The sequence below is a fragment of the Melanerpes formicivorus genome, unplaced genomic scaffold (genome assembly GCF_026170545.1).
Source record: "Melanerpes formicivorus ecotype bairdi unplaced genomic scaffold, bMelFor1.0.p_v2 SCAF_111, whole genome shotgun sequence".
NCBI classification, from domain to species: domain Eukaryota; kingdom Metazoa; phylum Chordata; class Aves; order Piciformes; family Picidae; genus Melanerpes; species Melanerpes formicivorus.
The window spans coordinates 579,044-592,345 of record NW_027142463.1 but is presented as its reverse complement, the minus strand read 5'-3'; the positions used below and the strand labels follow the sequence as shown (position 1 = coordinate 592,345).

General features: G+C 38.4%; 1 protein-coding gene across 2 annotated transcripts in view; it reads right to left on the bottom strand.

Moving 5' to 3' along the window:
• Positions 1–380: 380 nt before the first annotated feature.
• VSTM2A (V-set and transmembrane domain containing 2A) overlaps positions 381–13,302 on the bottom strand; it is a 34,344-nt gene continuing 21,422 nt past the window's right edge. The window contains exon 5 of one of the 2 annotated variants that reach the window (XM_068166923.1): positions 381–13,176. In XM_068166923.1, coding sequence (XP_068023024.1) covers positions 13,088–13,176 — 89 coding nt within the window. In that variant the 3' untranslated portion in view covers positions 381–13,087. Of the gene's footprint in view, positions 13,299–13,302 lie in introns of both variants that reach the window. The other variant, XM_068166924.1, reaches the window with a different exon arrangement.

The window sequence follows — 13,302 nt, the reverse complement described above, 5'->3', positions numbered from 1 at the left end:
ATTCTATTCTATTCTATTCTATTCTATTCTATTCTATTCTATTCTATTCTATTCCATTCCATTCCATTCCATTCCATTCCATTCCATTCCATTCCATTCCATCATATTATATATCATATTATATTGCATTACATTATATTATAAAATATATTTGAATAGAATATATTCAAATAGAATAGAATAGAATAGAATAGAATAGAATAGAATAGAATAGAATAGAATAGAATAGAATAGAATAGAATAGAATAGAATAGAATAGAATAGAATAGGAGTAGAGTAGAGTAGAGTAGAGTAGAGTAGAGTAGAATAGAATAGAATAGAATAGAATAGAATTAACAAGGTTGGAAGAGACCTTCGAGATCATCACGTCCAACCCATCAACCAATCCAATCCACCTAAACAACTAACCCATGGCACCAAGCACCCCATCAAGTCTCCTCCTGAAGTAATATAATGTAACATAATGTAATCTGATGTTATGTAATGTAGTGTAATATAATGTAATGTAATATAATGTAATACAAATATGTATCAAGTTGACTATACCTGTGTTGATTCCATAGGTATTATGTGGAGTTTTGTGCACTAATTTTTGCTCCTTTTATCATGCAGACCTGAGCAAGTGCTGAAGATTGCTTTCTCTATTTCCACCTTCCTTTGTGCGTTGTGTAGCTTAAGCCATGCCACAGAGCTGTGTTAAATACATTGGCAATGGATTGTTGAACTAATCAAATTTCTCCTAAGATGAATGGAATGTTCTGGATTTCATTTTTCTTCTGCTCCAAGCCTTTTGGTAACAGGTTTATAGTCACCAGAATTTTCCTACTCGTCTGCTCTTCTTGCCCTTCACTGCAGAACTACCACTCTTTTTTTTTTCCTTTCTTCCTTCTCCCCCTACCTGTCAGAACTCCTTTCTTTTATACATTATCACTGTTGTCTCTATGAGGCCATTTGAGTGATTTTCCCCATGCTCTCTGTGTCACTGTTCAGAATGACTCTGAATAAAATTTGAACATCATACTATGTCACTATGGAAAGCCATTCACAATGCTGGCCATTTCTCACCAGGTATCACCAGAATATCACTTTCAGAATAGATTTTCAGACAAAATTTTGAACTGAAAAATGTCCTAGCAACTAAAAAATTGTTTATTACCATTGAAGAAAAGCTGGGGCCCAAATATCCAGTCACTGAAAGTCCTGAGAATTTGAGTTTTGAAGAATAAATTCTAAATATAACCAATTTTCTATTTCTTCTAAATGCCCTTTTTGTCCACTGATATTTTTGGGGTTTAGTAATTATTTAATATGATTTCCGTGTTATTTGAAAGACTTCAAATGTCATTCCTCTTTTCCATATCTTTCCTCTTCTCACAATGACTTGTGAAAGGATTGGTTTATATTGACAATATTCCTTCACTGATAAAAACCTCCAGCCTCTGCCTGGCTTTAGAGCTCCCTGTTCTCCAAACCTTAGTCCTTGTGAGGCTTGTAGGCAACTTTAATACTGCTGTTCTCTCAGTCTTAAAAGGCAGCTTTCTAAGGAAAGATATTAAAGTCATCCAGACACCATCCCATGTATTCTGCAATAGTGATAATTAGTGATAATTGGTCTGCTTTTTTCCCCTTCTTCTTTCACTCTTTTCTTTTTCCAGAACAATGGGGGGAACTGTGATAGGTTGTTCTCAACTGGCAATCAATCTCCCACTCAGTCATTCTCTGGTTCCCTCTACTCAGTGGGACAGGGTAAGAAGAGGAAAAAGATGAATGAGAAACATTTTGGATCAAGAAGAAGACAGGATCATTCATCAATTACCATTGTAGACAAAACAGACTTGATTTGGGATAATAATTTATTGACAATCAAAATAAATATGTAATTGCTGATTTGAGTTCCAGAACGAAAAGGGAAATAAACCAAACCTTTAAATATTTAGGCAAACACCTTTCCTTCTCTTCCACACTCAGCCTTTCCAGATTCCTCTCCTTCCTCCTTGTCACCGCTGTAGGCTGCACAATCCCTTTAGTAAGGCAACACACCATGAAGAATTATTGAGTTCTGGGAGATGTCACAGTGAGTACACAATGGTTCCTCTCTGCCACTCCTTACTTCTCACTCTTCTGTGCTCTGATGTGAATTCTCCAAGAGAAGTCCCTTTAGGGGTCAGGATCAGTTCTTAAATGGAGCACCTCCTTCTCTGACCTTAATGACACTGTTGATGTTACTGAATATTTTGTTCCATCGTCCTTTTTCTCCTCAGCACAGTCTGACTTTTTCAAAGTGGTGAGTTCAGTGTTGGGGGACCAGTTGTAGAGCCAGATGGAACTGGCTGTGTCCAGCACAGGGAAATACCCAACCTCTTTCCACAGAGAACTCCACTGCAGCTTCCAGACCACTAAAACTTTGTCATTTACACCACAGCAAGGGAGGCAATGTCTTCACATGTAATAAAAAGATGTTCTTTATGAAAGAGATATTAGGGGGGAAAGTGTACCCTAGGAGTTTACCATTCTGCTTTGCCCTCGCTGTTAGCAGCAGTGATTTCAGTTTTCCCACCTTCCCTTTCTTTCCTTATGCAGAATGAAGCTTGTTTTCAAAAGTAAATGGAGCTTGTTCTTAGTTTTAGTGAGTGCTATGCTGGTGATGTTTTAACTAATCTGATCTTTTACAACAGAAATAATGTTTTGGTAAATTCTAAACAGGTCTCTCACAACTGGCCCAACAAAAGTAGAGTACTATGTTAGATTTTGCTTTGTTTTCTTCTTGATATCAGTCCTCTGTAATCTGCACAAATAAATCCTCTTGCTGTGTGACTTTATGAGCAGTTTCAACAGACAGTATGTTTTTTTGTGCCAGTGCAGCAGAGGAGAGCATTTGAGTTTTACGTTCTTTGTACCAGGGTAGCAGAGGAGAGCATCTGGTTTGCACTGAACTACTTTCACTCTTCTTTTTGCCTTTTCTTTTTTTGTAATGGAATGTGTCTTACAGTTTGAGGATGCTTAGAATTCTAGCCTGGTACTTCAGTGATAAAAGTCAACAGGATATGACTGATACAGGAATCAGCTATTTTTGTATAAAGCTCCTGAAGTATGATCTAATCCTAAGTATTCCTCTCCATTTTATTTCTGAAGCTGCTTGTCAGACTTGAATAATACATGATTAATAATTTGCCACATTATATTTATGCACTCTTTTACAATAGATGCATGAAAAGGAAACAGAAAAGGAAGGGAGCAGGAGAGGAAAAGAATCAGAATACAGAATTAACCAGGTTGAAAAGGACCTTGAAGATCATTGAGTCCAACCTATCACCTAACACCATCTCAACCATGGCACCAAATGCCTCCTCCAGGCTTTTTTCAAACACTTCCAGGGATGGTGATTCCACCACCTCCCTGGGCAGCACATTCCAATGGCAAATCAGCAGCTTGAGATACATAGAAGCAAAAGTGTGCTTCCATGGCAGACACTGCAATAAAGGCATGAACTGCTAGCGATGGTAATTTCTCTGCTAACCTACCTCCATGTAACATGTATGTAGTAATTTCTGTATTCCTCCATTTTCTTCTACCACCTCCCTGGGCAACCTGTGCCAGTGTCTCACCACCCTCATGGGGAAGAACTTCCTAACATCCCATCTGAATCTACCCATTTTTAGTTTTGTTCCATTCTCCCTAGTCCTGTTATCACCTGACACCCTAAAAAGTGCCTCCTCAGCTTTCTTGTAGCTCCCTCAAGATACTAGGAGGCCACAATTAGCTCTCCTCAAAGCCTTCTCTTCTCCAGACTGAACAGCCCCAACTCCCTCAGTCTGTCCTCACAGGAGAGGTGCTCCAGCCCTCTGCTCATCCTCCTGGCCCTTCTCTGGAAGGGCGTGTTTCTCCCAGGTAGGATAAAATATAGTGAGCAGTATGGATCAATGCCTTCGGCTGAGCTGGAACTTCTGTTTTCTTGGCATTGTTTATATTTGCTTCCAACTGGAACAAAATAATACTATCAATCAACTTGATTACGTCTTGCAAATTTAAAGTCTTGGTTAAGCTCCCTTGAAGTGCTAGTTTTAGTTCTGTACTTGTGACATATTGAAGCAGCCACCACATCTAGCTTCTATCCCACTAAGGATTTCTGGCAGTAAATTATCTCTAATTATCTCTGGCAGTAAATTATATCTAATTTTTTTTTCTGGCAGTAAATGATCTCTAATATTTTTTTCCTAATATCCAGTCTAAACCTCTCTTGGTGTAACTTGAGGTTGTTTCCTCTCATACTATTTCATGCTCCTTGAAAACGAGAGTGATTCCCACCTACCTATTCCACTCTGGTGAGACCCCACCTGGAGTATTGCATCCAGTTCTGGAGCCTCTGTGCCAGGAAGGATCTGGAGGTGCTGGAAGGTGTCCAGAGATGGGCCATGAGGATGATCAGAGGGCTGGAGCTGCTCTGCTATGGAGACAAACTGGGGGAGTTGGGTCTATGTAGTATGGAGAAGAGAAGGCACCAAGGCAACCTGTTCCAGTATTTCACTACCCTCATTGTAAAGAACTTATTAATCTACCCTGCTCTAGTTAAAACCATTGCCCCTCATCTTCTCATTATATGTCCTTGTAAAAACAAAATCCCTCCCTAACTTTCTTGTAGGTTCCCTTTCACATACTGAAATGATGCTATAAATTCTTCCCAGAGACTTCTCCAGGCTGAACAACCACAAGTCTCCCAGCCTGTCTTCATGTGAGAGGTGTTCCAGGTTCTTCTTAGTGTTAGATCCCTCGAAACTGACCTGGAGATACAGATTGTGCAAGTGCTTCTCATCCACTTCAGCAATGTTGTATGGTTTAGTAGATTGAATTGCTGAAATAGAGTACAGAAAACTACAGAGAAATCCACAGTGAGGATAAACAGAGCATTTTAGAATTTTGCAGTGAGACTGTTTCAAACAGAGCCTTCAGTGTTGCACAGGCAATGGCAAAGCTTTCTGAGCTCTCAAACGTGACTTGTTGTTACAGAGGCACCCACAAAATAGACAACAAGAGCTACCCAAAAATGTGGATTTATTGTGAACAAAATTACTTGGCAGTCCTTCCAATACAATTGAATTACAAGTTTGGATGTCAGTAGGGAATGTACTACTACACAATCAATTAACCTTTACTCTTAAGCTTTAAGGAATATTCTTCCTAGAAAGATGAACCAAAATGTGCTTGCACTCGCTCAGAAAGGGGAAACCTCCCACTCAAGGGTACCCAAAATATGCATTCACCAAAAAGAAGGGTGAGGACTCATTCAATCCCTGGGAGTATGCTTAGATGGCATTCCATTCTATGGCAGAGAAGATCTGACTGCAAGGCCTCTTGCTTCGAGGGCAATCCACTCAAAATGGCTCTGTAGGAGGACTCCATTTATTCTCTAGGTTGAGTGTGTGCTGTGATCATTTCAAATTTGTTGGTGGGCAGAGCTCATACAAGCACACAAAACAAAAAGAAAAGGAAGGAAGGAAGGAAGGAAGGAAGGAAGGAAGGAAGGAAGGAAGGAAGGAAGGAAGGAAGGAAGGAAGGAAGGAAGGAGGGAAGGAAGGAAGGAAGGAAGGGAGGAAGGGAGGAAGGGAGGAAGGGAGGAAGGGAGGAAGGGAGGAAGGGAGGGAGGGAGGGAAAGGAAGGAAGATTAGCCACTGCTTTTTTATGTGTCTAGGGTAGATTGATATTACAGGCAGCAACTACTGGTGAGAAGAAGTGGGAAGACAGCACATCATCCACCACCTTCATTCATCTACTGAGAACATGAACTCTATTGCCATTAGCAGGTCTGACTATAATTCTGCATATTCTGTGTACATCCTCCTGACAACTGTCTTAGATGACTATATTATTTAAGCATGGCAGATAACATTTCATTTACCAAAATACCAGCGACATTAAGGTCATTATTTTGTTAAGCAAATGAATAACAGAGCATAGATCCCCAGATGTCTCCTTAAGGTTCATAATAATAAATCAGTGACAATGTGTTTAATAAAATAATTTGTTTTAGTAATAGATACACTTGAAAGTTTATCTTTCTTATTGTTTAGGGTGATTCTTTTGGCTCAATGTGCTACTTTTGTTTCACTTTATTTGCTTATATTGTCTTTAACTGGTGATAAAACTTTTTGAAGTAAAAGACCTAAAGTTGAGCTGGAAACTTCAGATCAAGCTACTCTTTAATTCCATCTGTGGAGACTATTGCTGAAGAGAGCAGTTTTCTTGAACTTCCATATTAGAAGTGTTGATCACAAAGAAAATGAGGATGACATAAAAGGAATTTTGTTCAATATCCTTTATTTTTCAGTATTCTATTTGTCCTGGGGGTTAGGAGCCTTAGAATGGGAACAACTTTTGTAGTTAGACAAATCTCATTCGGAGGCAGGAGCAGCCTATATCTAAACACCTCCTTCCGTGATGTGTGATGCGGTCTCCAGTGCATTCCAGGTGTTCTGCACTTCCAGAGCCCAGGCAGTGCCAGACATCCTGCCTGTGTGCACAGAGCCCCTGTGTAAACTCAGCAGCTCCTCAGCAGTATTGTGTACAGCTATTTCCTGTCCTGTTTGTCAGTGCACAGCCCCATTAAGAGGAGCTGCATATGGACCAAAGATACCTTGTGTCTGATTCACCAAAGGAAAAAACATTGAGGTGGTTTAGTAAATATGATAGCATCTATTTTTAGTGAAGTATGAATTCCTCTTTTTTTCTTGTTATGATGAATAAGCAACATTTTGGAAACCTAAACCAAAGTTGATTAACGTCCAAACCCTGAAGTTGATAAGAAAATTTGGCACTTATTTTGTAAAGACCTATAGTTACCAAGCATTTGAAGGGCCTGTCAATTTGATATTAAAAACAATCATCAGCAATTAACATTATCTTCTATCAGAAGCAGTAAAAAATCCCCCAACTCACCATCTTCTTGGTTCTGAATTTTATACACAGGGGTTTCCTATATATTATATATAAATCTACTCCAAAACCATACATAAATTAAATAGTCATAATTATACAAGTTTTAACAGAGGTTTTTTGAGACTTTGCTTCTTCAAAGAGTAACACTAAGTAGTTTATTTTAAGCAGCTAGTTGTCAAACCCAGCCTTCTCTATTGATTTTCAAGTTCATGATATTCAAAAAGAGGAAGGAAATTAATAATCTGCTACGTACACTTTGGGTTCCTTATGAGCTATCACTGAGAATAGTCCTGTGTACACATAAGACCTCATTCTATGATGCAACATTTATATAAAGGAGGTTTTCAATAAGTGAAAATTTAATTTAGCAGTTGCTATTGCTTGTAACATTTATAACTATATGGAAAAAGTATTCTTGAGCTGTAAGTCTTACTCCAAGTAATCTATCACTGGGAATCTATACAGGGAAAATCACTGTGTTTGTGAAACTTACAGAAGAGTCCTGCCCTTAGCTCTAGGATGACAATTAACAGAGAATACTCTTAGAGCTGGGAAGTCAAGCTGAAGTACAAAACACCATCCCTGTTGCTCCTTCCTGATAAAGCCAGGAGAAAAGATAGCTTGATGCAAGTAGGACACTGTAAACATTTAAATTAAATGACTAATTTCTGTGTAGCCTCAGCTTGCTTCAGAACAAAGACAGCTAATTTGTTTTACTGTCACCTCGTAAAGAGTAGTAAGAAATACACTATTGTCTTCTTTCTTAGACAAAAGAGTTGGCAAAAAAAAAACAATAACATAAAAGGGAGAAAATTAATCAAAATTGTCAATATACCCAAGTCTCAGGAAAGAACATTTCTTTTTGCAGTGTTGCAAGTAACTCCATGAACAGATTGTGATTCATTAGTAGAGACAAATTTAAGCTTCTTCTTTGCTATTGTCTTGCTGTATTGTTTAGATTGAGACCACTACAAAAAGTATGCATGAACTTTCAAATAAGCAAACATGTCTCCAAACTTTATGGCTGTGAAATCAAACAACTAATCCTACAAGAAGCTCATAACAAAAGCCTGAAGCTATTCATGGTGACTTGCATTGAGCAATTTACTTTGTGCTTTGTATTGTTTAGCCAATTTACTTTGTGCTCTATAGTGTTTAGACAAGATAATCACGGAAGATTAACCTTTAAAAATTTATATTGCAAAGTATATTGATCCAATTGTTGACTCTTAATGCTTTTAGCTCTATAAACAACAGTTGACATTTACCAATAAAAAAATTAAGTTTCTTCTTTGTTATTGTATTCTCACAAATGTTCCCCTACCCTAGGGGGGGGCAGGGGAAAGGTTTGCACTGTTGTTTTAGTGGGTTGGTTGATTTTTGTTTTGGTTTGGGGGGGGGGGGTGTCTCATTTTTTTTGTTTGGTTTTTGGTTTGGTGTGGTTTGGGTTTGGTTTGGGTTTGTTTGGGGGGTTTTTATTTGATTTGGTTTGTTTTTTTTCTTAATGGTGAAATAAATTACAACATCAGTGCAGGCAGCATTAGAAGTTAAATGTTTCACACTGAGAACTTTCAGGCAGACATTCAGATTTTTGCACTGGCCACTGTTTTATCATTTTTATTGAGTAAGACAAAAACATGTTAAAGAATTAATATAAAAAAAATGATTCTAGAGTGTGTCTGATCCTAATCACAGCAGCACTGAATTCCATGTGTAGGTATTACTCTCCAAGTGGTCCCATTACTTTTACTGTGATGCCTCATGTATTTATACCTCCTTCTGACATTTGCCTTCAGGTAATGCTGTAATAGACTTAGGGTTTACCATTCACATTTTTTAGCACCTTTCTTGACAGCAGTTCTGAGATACAGAGCCCATCTTCAATTATTGTGACAAGATTTAAAACCAAATGGCTATGGCCCCAGCACCATTCCTGCTCTGTAGATTTTGCTGAAGAATCTACAAAAGGCCTTTAAGAAAGTTCATTCATATTGTGCAGCAACTTGCATGCATGAAGTTACAGAGATTAAAAGAATATTGGTAACCATTGGAAAGGAGGAGAATGCACAGGACAGGCTCTGCAGCAGTACTAATCCTTCACAGTAGTACAAAAGTGCTACAGCATTTTTATTTTCTTTCCATGTAATACAAAATACATCTCTTACTGTCCTGGACACTAAAATATGGTGTCATGGACACTAAAAAATGGAATTAGAATATGTTTCAGCTTCACATGCCATAACACCTCAAAGTGCCTGAGTTGTATTTAGATGGCATATACCTTAAAGTACAAAAGAAGTGCATACTCACCCATGGTTACTCTTCTGTTAAAACCCAAAGCTTTTGGAGCTATCTGAAGACAAAGTCACAGACACAACGAGGCCTTGGGGATGCCTTGAGAAGCAGGAGTCATGTAAATGACCACCTCAAAACTAGAACATTTTTGAGAATAGTTAAGGACATAGGATTTTGAGAGATTTTGGCTTCTGCTACATATAAGTTGCCCTTCTAGAACCATAACACAATGGATCTTTCCAGGATATAATTAAGCCAGATTTTCCTCTATTCACGTTAAATCCAAAATAGAACTGAGCCAGGGCAGAAAATGACAGTAGTTCCATTCTTCTATCAAATTTCCTTAATTAATTCCTAGGAAAAAGTGTGCTAATGGAGCTTAACTTCCATTCTGAGAATTTCTTGAAGCTTCAGAAAAGCTTGTGACACACCAAAAAGTTTAGGAAATTTAGGAATACAGCATTTGCTCCTGGTAGAAGGCATTTCTGCTGCATCCACTCGAGATCTGCAATGAGAAAGTCTGGACAAGCCTCATTAGAAAAATATGAGTTTATTATCACAGGGACAAGGGAAGGAGGACAGCTGCTCTCTCACCTTAGTATCTCATACAAGATTCAAGTGCTTTTGAAAAGTCCTTGTGCTGGGTTACACCACCCTGGGGTTGGATTGCAATAGCTCTGCTTCCCCTGGGGGACAAAAGAAACCTGCTCCAGGTGGACATGGTTTCTCCCTCCTGGCAGGAGGGGTCCCCTGGATCTAAATTGGTCTGTTCTGCCCCTCTTTCCTGTCCAGCAAGACTATAAGGTGTGTGTGGGGGGTGGGAATGGCAGCCATCTGCCTCGCCTGTTTGAAAGGACCAACAGCTCCTGGCCTCCTGGTTCTGCCATGTGATGGGGCCTGATCTTCTTCCTGCCGCATCCAGGCTTCCCCAAAGGACTGGAATCCACATACATCGAGGGAGATACAAGGCCATCCACATTTGGTTTTGTGTATTCTCCTACTCATTCCTTACCCTTGTAAACCTTCTCTGTTATTGCTATATATTATTAAAAAAATTATTTCTCCTACTTCCAAACCAACTCCAGATAATTATTTTGGTAGATTGAATTCCAGTTGAGGCTCAAACCACCACAGTCCTACAGATATCTTTTGTCCTGTTTTTACTAACACTGTTGAAGAATAGCAGCGGATCGCAGGATACAGGCTTTTCCTTGATGCTGTCCTCAGAGTTGTTGTATCATAGTAGTCTGAGTGGTCTAGAATTCTGTATTTAATTTCATGTGTTTTTTAAATCTTACTTCCTAGTAGTTGATTTATATCTAAGCAGCTAACAGCATCAATAAAAACCACAGCATCAATTTAATATAGTAATCAGAGGCCAATTTTAACAATGTAAGGCTAAGTTGCCTTTCTGTGTGTCACTGCAGATTGTCTCTATGACTAGGTACATACACAGAATATTCATACCAGATATGTGTACACAGTAGACATATGAAACACATGTGTTGTTAAACGTTTGGGTTCAGGTAAAACCAATGGAAACTGAGGTTTCTGAGCTCCACAAGAGAGATTAGGACTGCATCCAGCCACAGATACCTATTTCATGGGGGAAATGCAGCCTTTTCTCCAGAGCTCAGAAAGTTTGGTTCTGTTGGTGTGTTGAGAAAATGGGATTTCTAAAACCTCTTAATTAGTTTTTGTTTACTTCCTCTTCGATCCACAACATTTGCCTTTGCTCAGAGCATTTTCATGGGGACTGTTTCTATTTTCTTTGCCAGTAGGCTGATAAACTCCTATATTATGGAGCAAAACCTGTTCAATATAAAACACTCCCAGTGAGTCATTCATTTGGTGTTAAATAAAACTTTTTACTTTTTCTCCTCAGGTTTATGCCTGATTTGTCTATATTAGATAAAACTTCTACTGTCTTTTTTACTGCTAAAATCAAAGAAAAAATACTAGTCCCAGTCAAGGTTGTAGTGCAGGATGTATGATAATGGGAAACAAGATTTAGACAAATCCTCCTCCAAAGCATCACTGATTCAATGCTACTATTTGTTTTTTATGCTTTGAAATCATTGAGAAAATACTTCAGAATTATGGGCATTTGGAAATGAATTATTAGGCTGTTAGGCCATGGACTAGTGAGATCTCAAACAGAATTTCTTACTTCCTTCTCATTACTTACAAAATGAGGAGAAATCACACAGCTGACCACGCTGCAGCTACTTAATGCTGCTGTAAATAGATCATAATGAGCATGCAGTATACTTGATTGTGCTGACAAATGACAGGGTGTAGATTGTTCAATGCTGGAGGAAGGAGGGGAAAAAGAAAACAACCTTCCTGATTGCAGATGCAAATGGTAGCAAATTTTCATTCCTGCATTAATGAATGTAATTCATGTAATGCATATTACTTCATTCTCATGTTCAGTTCACAGACATAAAGTATTTTAATTCGAGAACAATGACAATTTACTTCAAGAGAAAGCAATGAAAGACACTTCTTTGGCCATGTAGAAGGAGCTGTGATGCAAATACAGTCTTTCAGTATAATAAATCCATTCTGTTAAAACTCTTCACCCAAAGAGTATGCTTAGAGCCATTTGTCTGTTTCTCCCTTCTAACCTTCCTTTACATGTAGCATTTGACTGCAAACCAGCACTTTACAGTCTCTAATGTTCAAGTCACCTCTTCTATAAGCATTACAAATTAAAAGAGCTTTCAGTATCTGAATTCCAGCACATCATACACAAACCAAAAATAATTAATTGTCTGGAGACCATAACAAATTTTAATGTGCATTGGCAGAGTAATCAGGGGTCTGCATGGAGTCAAACCAGTGGTAGTGAGGGAATGTATTACAAAATCCACACAGTGCTGAAGAGTGGTGTTCTGTCAAAAAAAAAACCAAAACAGAAAGAAAGAAAGAAAAAAAGGCAGTATAGATGTCTACTGGTCATATGGCATACAGATCATATCAAAAACTGGCTTGCATGGGGACCAAAGTATGCCCACTCTGAAGTTGTATCACGCAGATTGTAAGCAGTTTACAGAATTTAAGTTAATTTTGCATATACAGGAGTTGCAATGTCAGAGAAAACACACTGAGATACAGAATGCACATACACACACACACCAAAAAAAAAGTATATATATATATATATAAACACCTCTACAGGATCATCAGGGGTTGGCCAAATCTGTAACTGTCACCAGTGAAGAAGAAACAAACAAAATGTGACAGGGGAAAAAAAACCCACAACACCAACAAACAAAAAACCCATCAAAAACCCAGGGGAAAAGAAAAATATTCCCCCATACAACTGATGAGAAAAATATCTTCTTTTCTTTTCCAGGAGAAAGTCTGCTTATCTGCTTTGTAGAACCTTTCTTAGTCCTCCCTATTCCTCATAAAAAAAAGAAAAAAAAAAAAAAGAGAGAGAAAAGAAAACAAGAAATGTCCTTTTTAACAAAGTCTGTGGGGTATTTTGTTTGGGTTGATGTTAAATCACTATGTTTGCTTCCAGGCTGGAATGGTTCTTTCAGCACAGGAAACCAAATGTCATCCTTGGTTAATTCTGTAATACTGATGACTCGCAGGCCAGCCCCTGAGCAGTCAAGGATGAGGCTTCTCCTTGCTGAAAGAAAACTGGGGTGTGCTGTTACAAAACTTCTGATTACATCACACCAATTCTCTTCAAATGAAAGATAAGTGAAATGCCAAAGAAAACGAGATATAGAAGGAAAACATGTGGCATCCTCTTCTTTTTATATTATATTCTATTGTATTATAGTAATCATTTATTTTCATGTTTTTGTTTGTACTTCCTGAAGAAGGTGCTCCTTTGTGTAGAGATTTAGAGTACACTGGGTGCAGAGTGGTGGTTGGAGGTTAGGGTCAACTTTGCTGTCCGCTCCGTGGATTTTACAGGCGATTTGCTCTTTGCTTTAAGAAGAGAAAGTGATATTGGAAAATGTCAGCACTTTTAGATTAAAGCAAAGCACCGTTCACAAAGCCACAAACAAGAAGCAGGACAGAAAGTCCATGGCTTGTAGCTATCCTCGCACCTGC